General features: G+C 36.3%; 1 protein-coding gene across 2 annotated transcripts in view; it reads right to left on the bottom strand.

Moving 5' to 3' along the window:
* fcho1 (FCH and mu domain containing endocytic adaptor 1) overlaps positions 1-12,902 on the bottom strand; it is a 50,034-nt gene that overhangs the window by 20,831 nt on the left and 16,301 nt on the right. For both annotated transcript variants that reach the window (XM_051903209.1, XM_051903210.1), the window contains exons 3-6: positions 4,742-4,833; positions 2,109-2,183; positions 677-818; positions 365-517 (exon numbers count right to left, since the gene is read on the bottom strand). In XM_051903209.1, coding sequence (XP_051759169.1) covers positions 365-517; positions 677-818; positions 2,109-2,183; positions 4,742-4,833 — 462 coding nt within the window. The remainder of the gene's footprint in view (positions 1-364; positions 518-676; positions 819-2,108; positions 2,184-4,741; positions 4,834-12,902) is intronic.

Raw genomic sequence — 12,902 nt, forward strand, 5'->3', positions numbered from 1 at the left:
TTTTTTCATATTTTCAAACTTCAATTCAAATTTAAGTCATTATTCTGAGAAAATCTTGTCATCTGCCTTAGGTGTCTATGGCGTTCAAGAGAAAAGTAGTGATGGCTGCTTCGTTAACAAACTGTGTTTTTTGAATCAGACCTTTTCAATGAATCAGTTGACATAGTTCACTAATCAGACTGATCTGTTTCTCAAGTCCAACCAATCTGTGAATAACTTCAATTTTGGCTTTTCATCACACTAAACTGTCATATGACACAGCGCACAAGTCGTATAGACTACTTTTATGGTGCTTTTGTGTACTTTGTGTGGTCAGTAATGTTCATTTTTGGACTTTAATGTCTCCTCTCTCACACACAAGCACCTTTTCCAGCTCTTTCTGAGGCACTGCCTCTTTGCGTAGTCTCTCCAGCTCTACACACTTGCTGTGGTAGCCTTCTCTGGCTTTCTGCAGGTGGGCATTCTGCACCTGAAGAGACTGCACTGACTCCAGAGTCCCAATCACTTCCTCTTTCGTCTACATAAGACATAACATATTTTAATATACAGTACAATCAAGATATTACGCACAACACTAGAACTCAATGCACTTGTTCATAACAGTCTGAAGTACTGCAGGGGATCGGAAAGACATGAGACATGAAAGATTCAATCCATTTAAAAGCCTTTCATTTACCTTGCGGTGAATTTTGACCTGCTCCTCGCTGTACTTATTGATGTCACGGATGAGGTCGTTCATCTTCTTCATGAGCTCCAGGTGGCAGAGAGCCAGTTTGTCAGAGGACACACGAAACACGTCCCACATGGGGGCAAACGTGCTGGGGAGCGAAGCAGGTGGTTAGATGTTGATGTATTGAAGTGCTACATTTTCTACATCTACTAGTCGACATATTTCCAAACTTAAAGGGTTAGTTCACCCAAAAATGAAATTTCTGTCATTAAGTACTCACCTTCATGTCGTCTCTAACCTGTAAGTCCTTCGGAAATTGTGTAAAAACAAAACAAAAATAACGACTTTATTCAATTTCTTCTCTTCCCCGTCAATCTCCTACGCTGCTGACATAGTGAACGTGCAGCGCTTCCAGGTTCTACGTCTGAACGCCAGCTCGGTATTGGCTAAAGCTGTACACGTGAGCAGCACGACGCATGCGTGTGATGCTGATGCAGGAGCTTGCCAATACTGAGCCAGCGTTCGGATGTAGGACACAGAAGCGCTACACTGCGTTCACTGCGTCAACTGTGTAGGAGACTGACAGGGAAGAGAAGAAAATGGTTGAATAAAGTCATTATTTTTGTTTTGTTTTTGCGCACAAAAAAGTATTCTCGCCGCTTCATAACATTAAGGTTGAACCACTGTAGTCACGTTGACTATTTTAACAATGTCTTTACTACTTTTCTGGACCTCAAAAGGTGCAATGATGTTGCTGTCTATGTGTAGTTCAGAAACTGTCGGATTTTATCAAAAATATCTTAAAGAAGATATCTGAACGAAGGTCTTGGGGGTTTGGGATGACATGAGGGTGAGTACTTACTTGACAGAAATTTCATTTTTGGGTGAACTAACCCTTTAAAGTTCATAGGAAAAAAAAAGTTTTATAAAAACTGCATGACCAAATAAAAAGTTTACATTTCGATTAGCTTTGTATTTATGCTCGTCATTCTTTACAAATTTGACTCTATGCTAACTTTGCATCTTTGCAAAGTCAGACTTTACAGCGTTAGAGCACTGGGTGATTGTTTTGTGACAACTGGCACATGTTGTACAGACAGGAAGTGAGGCGAAGAAAGCAGAGGAAAGACCTAACCATAGCAATGACTTTTCGTCCAATTACATACAGGTGCACATACTCGTGCATACAAAAATACATGCATGCAATCCGCTTGAATCTCCCTGCTGATAAGTATCTGTAAAGCAGCAGCAAGACAAACTTTTCAAGAGAAAACTTTTCAATGTTTTGTTTTGTTCCTCTCCAGATGACATAAAATCAGAGGGTAATGGTGATTTTCAACACAAAATACCTTAAAGTACAATATTATGTCTACTCTGGTCAACCTCAATGTAAAATTTCAAAATCATATCTCATAATAACAGTAATGCCATCACTCACCCAAGAGGGCTTCCATTGCTAGCCATCTTGGCGAGTTTGCTCATGGATTTCGAGTAAGTCTCCTCAATGGCTGCCCTTAAATACAAACACAAACACACAGAGTGTCAGAAAATGTCAAAAATACTTTCACACTAAAATGATTAAGCACCAACATTAATGCCTCAAAGATCACAAACAGTTCTTCAGTGCTAGGCGCTAAGTGTTTACATTTGCAATGGTACACACACACTTTTTTATTTGTGAAAAAAAAAAAAAAAATCTTACAACAAATTACCATGATAATCACAGTCTTTACCCAAATGTCATAGTTACTACTGTGGTAATTTGGTATTACCAGAGTAAATAAAAAAATTTAACAATTAGATTAAAAAAAAGAAAGTCTTTTGAAGGAGGCCCCATGTATATTTACAATAATTTTGATAACTGTAATAACTGTACTACTGTATGGTTACATACATGGTAAGTTTTTGTATGGGAAACCATGGACCATCAGGACAAAAACTGAATCAAGAGTGAAAAAAACATTGTAGTTCTTCACTGCCACAGCTGAAAACACCAAATATTTGTTATCAACCACTGTGTGATCTGCCTTCTCGATAAGCCAAACTTTTATGTTCTGACTTCGAAGTCTGCTCATGGGAAAAAGGATGTTGTCATTATTATCCCAGTGTGCCGGGCTATATTGTTGGCCTTATCCTCTTATTTGATTCTTATAAGTGAAATTTTGCTTTCTGTTGGGACAGTCAAGTCAGATTCTTCAAGGAACAGAGACACTTTGAGGCACAATGTCCTGAGTGGATAAAAAATGGCCTTTGAAAATTGATTTATGTAATTTATTGCACAAGCTATGCTTTTATCAGGGACCTATTTGTCTCTCAATTTCTCAGCACTCTCCTCCAGGGCTTTCCTGGACAGAGAACACAGACACACAAAAATACAATTTAATCCTTCAGTCCATGACGGTGCCTGCATCCAGCTTCATTATAACGGATAGAAGAGACTATGAAAGTTGGCAGTAGGCTTGGCGGAGCTCTAAATAGTCTCTGTTCTCTCTGCAGAATGAGAAAGTCGTTATGGAGTTTTTATTTTAATTATTGCAATTAGCTCCAACTCAAGTGTCTACTACAGAACAAAAGGAATGCTCACACGAATGCTCACACGTCCCACTGGCACGTGCTGCCAGTGGAAGGGTGAAACGATAAATCTTTCATCTGTTTTAACCACTGCATATAAACAAAGCATTTTCTGACTTCTGTGCTGCCTTGCATTTGTGGACGTGTATGAGTGGACAGTGAGCACTTTGTTGACTGCTCTGCTCCTCTCAGGTTAGTGTGTTTTGACACTCTAGTGTTGTGTGCTGAAAAACAGCACTGTGGTGTGGAGAAAGCAAGTAATGGAACAGAGAAAGTAATTTGAGCAAAAAAGAAAAAGATGATATGCCATATAATAAGATTACATGCAATGATATCAGTCATAGCATTACATTATGCTAGGCTATGTTGCGTTGTTACTGTAATGTAATATTAGGTTACACTTTATTTTAAGGTGCTCTTGTTATTTATTCATTTAATTACTGAGTAAAATTAATTGACAACATGTACTTACTATATAATTAGGGTTAGGGTTTGGTTTAGGGTCAGTTGCTTGCAATTATGCATAATTTACTGTTATTACTATAGTAAATACGTATATGTAACAAGGACACTTGTATAAAATAAAGTGTTACCAAATATTACATAATAAAAATGTATTGTAATAGAGCATAACGTATTGTAACATTACATAAAATACAATAGGATCAAATAAAAAGATATTACAATAATGCAATGTAGCATAACTTAAAGTAACTTTATACGATAAAAAATAAGGCAAAACATAACACAAACAAAAAGTAATGTAACATCACATAAGTTCAGATAAGACAATAACATAATATTATGTTGCAAAATGTAACATTATATAAGATCAAATAAGAAAACATTACAATAATGTAATGTAGCATAACATAACATTATACTGTATAAGACAAAACGTAACACTAACAATGTAACAGCGAAGGAAAACGTAACATCACAATAACGCGACGTAACAGCATAACGTAATGTAACAATATATAAGATACAATAAGATCAAATAAGACAAAACATCAAAATAATGTAGCATAATGTAGCGTAATGTAACACTATATAATAAGACAAAAAACACTAACAACACAAAATAAAGTAGAAAAATGTAACATCATCTAACATATAAGATCAAATAACACTAAACATCACATCTGACGTAACATACTATAATGTCAATACATAACATTATAGAAACAACAAACCAGCATGTCATGTAACATTAAATAAGATAAAGATGTAATTTAATGTAACGTAAGAGTGTAACATAACTTTCTAAGATACAAAAAAAATCAAATACGACATATAGTACAATACAGCATAACATAAAGGGACGTTATAACATGAATATTCCACTTTTGATGTACATAAAACAGCTACTGCTGAGTTAGAAACACAAGAAGCGAGGAGTAGAAAACAAATTCCACATCAAACTCCTGTCAGTACCAGTTACACCATATCACCCCTCCTCTCATCACCATGACAACTCCTCCCAAAACAACACCTTACCTCTCGCGCACGAACTCAGCCAACTCTTTGGTGGCGATCTGTCCATGCTTCATGTTGTGGTAGAGAACGTCAAAACCTGCATTCTTCTCTCCCTGTGAACAAACAAAAACACCAACATAGGGTACATTCATGAGTGTGCAAAATGAATCATCACTAGAAACAAATAGTATGTGTGTTAAAATAAAAATATCAAGAGGAACTTGGAAGACTGGGATGTTGATTGTGGGCCACTGGCCACAGCAGGCACAAAATATGTGCTTGTACAGAATGTCAGTATTTCTAAACGAACACTGACAAAAAGTTCTCATCATTTTCAGAACACATAAGAGATCAGGGTCAGGGAGAACTACAATTAACCAAAAGAGAGGACAAATAAAAATCAGCTTGGGGTGGACAGGCTCCAAAATGTTCTATTTACCCATTCAAAAAATGCAAAGAAAAGTAAATAAAACCATGTTACTTTTGTTCTTCACATCATGCAATGTAAGAATGATGGTCTGACTCTGTTTTTTGTTTTGTTTTTGGCATAAAGAACACCGAATCGAATCAAAGACAAACAAAAACAAACCAAGCGTTTTTCTTTTATTGTCCACCGAAGTGGAAAAATTCCATCCAGAGAATAACCTGCCAACCCCCCATCCCTCTGTTTGTGAAAAATACAAGTAAAAATCTTGACTGTCATTTACAGAAATACATATTTTTAAAGAAATAATACTTTTATCATACTTATGAATATTATATGATTACAAAAATAATATAATAATATAATACAATATAATGCAATGAAATGTGATAATCTTTTTAGGGGTGGGTGGCACTACTTTCCGGAAAGGGAAGTCTGGGCGGAATGTCTGGTGTAGTGAAAATACAACAACAAAAGAATAGCACAGCAGTGTGTGCAAGACATGCCACGTGAGCAAGGAGCACAACACTTCTCCCAGATTTCCCTCAAAGGCCAAGGCCCAGTAGGGAGATCCGCAGATGATAACCTTTGGAACAAAGTAACAGCACATCCTGCGGTCACAGTTAGCAAGTATAAAAATAGCCCCCTTTCTTTTAGCAAACAGAAAATTGTCAACAAAGGAGAGAGAGAGAAAGAAATGATAGAACCAGAGCAGTCAGTGGCCATAAATACCTCCACAGCACAGAAAGAACTTCCCAGGTAAAAGACGGATTGACAAAATTTCCACCGTCCAAGTATAGAAACTGGACAGGGCCAAAACATACAACAAAACAAAGCCTGCTTCCAACATTCTACTGCACAAATGTTGATGTCAAGTACGAGTATCGCAGATTTGTTCAGACATTTTTTGTCTGACATATTTGCATATTTGCAGACATTTGTTCAAATTAGCCCTCTCTTAAAAACTTAACTTAAGTCTAAACTGAATCTTTTTAGATCTATGTCATTAAGAAAGTGAAAAACTGGTGAGCTATAAGTCTAGAAAATGAATTAGACTTCTGTAAATTTAAATTTGAGATGTGACATTAACAAAATGGATTATTTTCTGGCATATTTTATAGTTTGAATTTGTATGGAAGCTTGTTTCCGCCACTGCATAAAAGGTAAAAAAGGTAATTGTGACTTTTTATCTCACAATTCTGACTTTTTCTCACAATTGCGAGTTTACATGTCACAATTCTGACTTTTTTTCTCACAATTGTGTGATATAAACTCACAATTGCGAGTTATAAAGTCAGAATTGTATGATATAAACTTGCAATTGCGTGTTATAAAGTCAGAATTGTGAGATATAAAGTTGCAATTGTGAGTTATAAAGTCAGAATTGTGTGATATAAAGTCACAATTTATAAAGTCCAATTCTGAGAAAAAGAAAAAAAAAGACTGATATCTCGCAATTCTGACTTTTTTCTCAGAATTATCCTGCAATTCTGACTTCATAACACGCAATTGCGAGTTTTAAAGTCACATTTGTAAGATATAAACTCGCACTTCTGAGAAAAAAAGTCAGTCTTTTTTTACCTTAGAATTGGACTCTGAATCGCAATTTTGAGTTTATATCTCAATTCTGAGATAAAAACTCACAATTCTGACATTATAACTCGCAATTCTGACTTTATTTCTCGCAATTACAAGTTTATGTCTCGCAATTCTAAGAAAAGAAGACAGAAAAAAGTCTGAATTCTGAAATAAAAAGTCGCAATTACCTCTTTTATTTTTTTATTTAGTGGCTGAAACAAGCTTTCATAAATTTGTATATTTGAATTATAGACATTTGTGACATTTAACAAAATTGAATTGTTTTGTGGTGTATTTTACACATTTGCATTTCTAAATAGATTTTTTTATGTTCTGAGGTGAAATTACATGTAAATATTCAGATTACAAAATACCGCAGCTTCAAGTTTACATATGAAGATCTCCGAGTTCAACAATCTAAAATTCAAAACTCAGACATTCAGATCAAAAAAAAAAAAAAAAAAAAAAAGGCTTTTGTGTTCCACTGGGAAAAGTAAAGTAAACTTTGGTAAAGTGCCAAAAGAGAACTGAACCAAATCAATCAATCAGATAATTTTACTTTAAATAAAATGTTGTAATGTTGTGGTTGGCTTAAGACTTTATTTTTTTCATAGGGATTTTAAAATATTTTTCAATAATGTGAAAAAAAGGGTCACTGAAAAAGTGGGGTTCACTCTTATGCTCTATAGTCAGATCGAGACTAGGTATCAGATACCCATGGACCCTTCTGGTGTTTAGTTTCAGTCCTTTATGCTGTACATAATCAGTATAGTGCTGTTTAAAGAACTGTGGTCACAAAACAACAGTTGGACCAAGTGAACCAGTTGCAACCAACATGTAATTTCAATGTTAAAACGAAATGAAAAACAACAGCTGATGTTTGTTGTGTGGCCAGTATGCTTGTTGAAACCTGACCCCTTTGGAAAGCCGATCTCCCATGATTTTCTCTGCTCTGCCCACACAGCACAGGTACAACAGCACCTCTCAACAGCAAGCCGTCTCTCCTTCTCTCACTCTCTTCTGCTTCTTTCTCTCACTTCCCTCTTTCTTTTTATATATGGTAAACAATTATCTGGCAGGCATAAACTGACAGTCTTTTCCCCTGGATACTTCAGTCAGAATTCAGTGCTGAAAGCAAACTGAATGATAGCCCATCTGCTGACGTCCAAAATATGTCTGTTCTTTCATAGTTTCATTCCCTGAAGTTCATTTGCAAAGCACACAGCAGTATCTGCCATTCACCTTATCTAACGTGATGCCGCAACAGAGGACGCTTTATGTTTGAAGAGGGCATGACAGACAGGGAGTGAGAAACAAAACGTAAGCGGATGGCTGCGACGACATTAAGCAGAGCTGCAGGTGTTGAAAGAGCAACTCCAATCCGCTCGGTATTAACATGTCTCCTTCCAAGATAGCGGTTGCTAAAGCGACAGGGTTCCCCTGGTAACTGTGAGAGAGTGGGAGACACATGACAGCTCATTCCATAAGGTGACAGGCATACGTGTGTGTTGGTGCTAGAGAGGGGCTGAAGTATTCTGTGTTGTTCAAAAAAAGTCCCAGGATTGTTAAAAATTCAGTTTGACCTCTCCTCTAAGGAAGTGGAGAAAATCTTTGATATATACATGTATTTTATATTATAAAATTATTATAAATACTATAAATAAAAAAACTATTGTAATAAAAAATACATTAAAGGATTAGTTCACTTTTAAATAAACTTTTGCTGATAATTTACTCACCCCCATGTCATCCAAGATGTCCATGTCTTTCTTTCTTAAGTCGAAAAAAAAAAAAAAGGTTTTTGATGAAAACATTCCAGGATTTTTCTCCATATAATGGACTTCAATGGACACCAAACGGTTCAAGGTCCAAATGACAGTTTCAGTGCAGCTTCAAAGGGCTTTAAACGACACCAGACGATGAATAAGGGTCTTATCTAGCGAAACGATCGGTCATTTTCGAAAAAAAATACAACTGTATATGCTTTATTTAAACAAACGTTCGCCTTAAGTGCTTCCGCCAAAACCGCATTTCCGTATTCTCCAAAAAGCTTACGCTGTATGTCCTACGCCTTCCCTATTCAACTTACGGAACGAACACAGCGGCAGTTACATTTTTTCCGTAAGTTGAATAGGGAAGGCGTAGGACATACAGCGTAAGCTTTTTGGAGAATACAGAAATGCGGTTTTGGCGGAGGCACTTAGAAGGCGAACGTTTGTTTATATAAAGCATATACAGTTGTATTTTTTTCGAAAATGACCGATCGTTTCGCTAGATAAGACCCTTATTCCTCGTCTGATATCGTTTAAAGCCCTTTGAAGCTGCACTGAAACTGTAATTTGGACCTTGAACCGTTTGGTGTCCATTGAAGTCCATTATATGGAGAAAAATTCTGGAATGTTTTCATCAAAAACCTTAATTTTTTTTCGACTGAAAAAAGAAAGACATGGACATCTTGGATGACATGGGGGTGAGTAAATTATCAGCAAAAGTTTATTTAAAAGTGAACTAATCCTTTAACTCATCTGTGACTAGCTGCTGGGGGTCTCATGGAAAAATAATAACATTTGTATAGCACCTTTCACACAAGAAATGGAGCTCAGTGCTTTACAAGAATTACAATAAGCACCAAGTACTTCACATGAAAACAAACAAAAAAAAAACATAATATAACATAAGATTAAAAATGAAATCCACCTTATAATAATAATAAAAGATGAGAAAATTAGTATACATAAAATGCACAACACAAAACTATTTAAAGGCACAATATGTACATTTTCGTCACTAGAGGTCGCTTATTCAAAACAAAGGCGTAGCTTGATGAAGCCTTGATTTTGCGGAATCATGATATGTGTTGTCTTCACGCCTACAGCCGGTGGAAAAGAATCGGGATGGGACTCGGCAAGAAATCATGTTCATGAAGGAGAGTATTAACGTTACTGTAGTATGAAGCAGAGCTGGAGCGATTGCTAATGGGAGACGAGCTCGACACATGTCTCGAGAGCAGTGGAACTTTTATTATGCCGCAGACGACCTCTTCCGCTTCTTCCGGTCAAGCATATGTGGGGTAAAGCAGCATTGTTTTATCATATTAGATACATTTGTATGTTGAAAGATGTTATAATGCTACTCTGCGTTCACTCGGCGGCTACTAATGCACACTCAGCTAGACTGATATTAGGCATGTTAAAATTTGGTAAATCAAGAAACGAGATTTAAACAATAAGACTTACTGTGTTGAGCTATATAACATGATTAGTTTTCTGTCGATGAATGTATTGCTCACCTGTCTAATAAAACACATTAAATATTAAAGTGTCCTTGGTTTTTCCATGGTCTCTACAAAACAAAACCGGAAACCGAGGGTAACGCAGGTATGATATAATTGATAGGCAACGCACGGACACGGGTCCTGTGTCCTGGTTAAAATTGCTTATTTCTCTGGATTTAAACATTTTTGGAAACATTTGAGATAATGCAAGTCCACAAGTCAACAAAATATATAACATTGTTCTAGTGGTTTTTTGGATATTTTAATCCAAAAATCTTACATATTGTGCCTTTAATAATACAAGAAAACATTTTTAGATATCTGGATTCCCTAATATCTATTTGTTATGTGTTAAGTCATAATTCTGAGAGATATTCTGAGTTCAGGGTTTACAAATCTATTCAGGAATCATTTCAAATTAAAACTTTACCATTATGCTGTGTCTATGGGTTTCTCTGTTGAAAGTCAGTCTGAGCATGAGGCTGAACATATAACAGTAGAGTCTTCTAAGAACCAACTCACAATGACAACTTGTGTTAGCCTAAAGAACTAACCAGTCTCACTTGATTTTAATTACCCCTCTGCTGTAAACACACAAGCAGGGATGATGACTTTAGCAGCTTGTAAGAAGGACTAATATGGAGTTTGATGAATGAGCCATGTCTCATGGAAGTTGTAATTGGATGATTGCAAGGCGTTCCAGTGCCATGATGCTCACGGCAATGAGGCAATCATGTGAGATCCACTAAACACACACAAACGACAAGCAACAGAACAGAACACTGCAGTCCCTCAAAAAACCTTTTCACATACTAATGTCATTGCAAATCCATGAGTTCACCATAGCCTGAGAAAGAACTGGACTGGGTGATGTTGTTCTTGTTCTCGATATCAATTCTTAAAATCCCAAGATCTATCTTTTATAGTATTCTGTTTTGGCATTGTGAAATATTGTATGTACAGCGCTGCCCATCCGAATCCTGAAACAAATGACTCTTCGGAGTTGATTCTTTTAGTTAAAACAGATCAGCGGTTTGACTCCATTTGAAATACTGCTTTGTGTATATTAAATCATTACAAGAGAAAGAATTTCTTTCTCTATATAAGAACATGTAAGCACAATTAACATTATAACTGAAATAGAATGAATCTGAATTAAATCAAAATCTAAATTTTCAGAACCAAATCAAAATAATTCTCAGTAAATTTCATTTTAATCATCATTTGTATCGTGATCAGAATCTTGGGTGAGATTGTTCATAACAATGTGAATTTGATTATTTGCTCATTTCCCAGAAATCCTTCCAAAGATGCTGTTTAGACCTTATGTAGCCCCGCCCTCTTTTCAGCGCTGTGCTTGTTGTGCTCTGTCTTCCGGTTTGTACTTCCACAGCATGAAGGTAAGATCTTACGGATTTATGAATGAATTGCTTGTTTTTAAATCTTCCCGGTCTACTGACATTTATGACATCCGCTTCAAATATTACAATGCTTATGATAACTTTCGTTAACTCCACAGTAAGTAAATCCACTTCACCAGCTTATTACTCTTCGACAACGATGCCATAGAAATATCCAGAGCTACCGCTAAAATGGAAGTTCTAAAGATGGCTGTGCGCTTGTTTCTCTGGCGCATAAGGTCTATAGTGTTAAAGGACTTCCTGCTGACTGTGCATTACAGTTAAAACACACACACATGGCCCAGTCCTGTCACCTGTGATGAATAACTGCATTAGCTTTTAGGTGAGAAAGAGGGAAATCATTGACTGACCTATAGTACATCATCCTCCTCTCTTTTACCTTTATCTAGACAAGTCTTGATTAAATCACACGAAAGGGACAATAAGACAGATATACTGTATCAGTGATGTTTGTCTTGAAATGGAAATGTAGACAGGACATTGACTTGAGGATAGTGTTCTCTGAAGATCAAAAAGAAAAGATTTTTTTTTAAATGAAATTCTATACATAGGGGGTGTTGTAGATAGTTGCTTACATGCACAAGCCATAAAAGCCTCTCTATGACAGTGGAAACTGATGGATCGTGACCCAAAACACAAATGAATGGGGACGAATAGCAATTTGCTCAGTAGGCATAATTTATGTACTGAAAGGAAGACACTGTTAAGTGTGTTCTAATCAGGTAACATATTCTACTATTATAAAGGCATGTTCATTTTTTTTTCTTTTTTTTTTTTCTGATAGTACTAGATAAGTTCATGAGGTTTGATTGGGTGCCACATTTCACTCGCACTAGTGTGGCCAAAGTAATTTTCATGGGCAAATGCGAGAAAATGCATGCTTTGTAGAATCCTGATCTAAGGTCATGCATTAAACAATTTTCTACAACTAATAAACCCTCATCTTCCAAAGCTTCACGAACACTTTAATGCGAGACTGAGAATATCTGCATACAAGTTCGCAAAATTGAAACAGAACAGTAAGAGTGAACTGATTAGGCTGCTAAATGAGCTCTCTGTTGTGAGACAACACCTGACAGCCTGCCGAACGCCCTGTTTTCCATCTGAGGAGAAAACAGATTGAAGACAGTCATAAGGATGAAGACGTATGAGCTAAATAAGGCATGTGCTTAATCACTGCGATTGTGAATTCCCTCTCTGAGACTTAATTAATCACGCATTTTCAGTAATTACCCAAATGTGTCGCTTCAGTCATTTCATACAGGTGTTTTTATTCAGTGCTGGAGAAACAGTCAGAGCAGGACGAACACACACAACAAGACAAACACACGCAATTATGATCACATACTGTATGCACACACACAGACACACATTAGAATGACAATTAATTTCTTTAAAGTCAACATGAATCAGTTTTTGCAATCCATTTTACTTCTGTAATCTGATGCATTTCTGAATGAAACTGCATATTTAGCAAGAAAACTT

Source organism: Ctenopharyngodon idella, chromosome 8 (genome assembly GCF_019924925.1).
Source record: "Ctenopharyngodon idella isolate HZGC_01 chromosome 8, HZGC01, whole genome shotgun sequence".
NCBI lineage: Eukaryota > Metazoa > Chordata > Actinopteri > Cypriniformes > Xenocyprididae > Ctenopharyngodon > Ctenopharyngodon idella.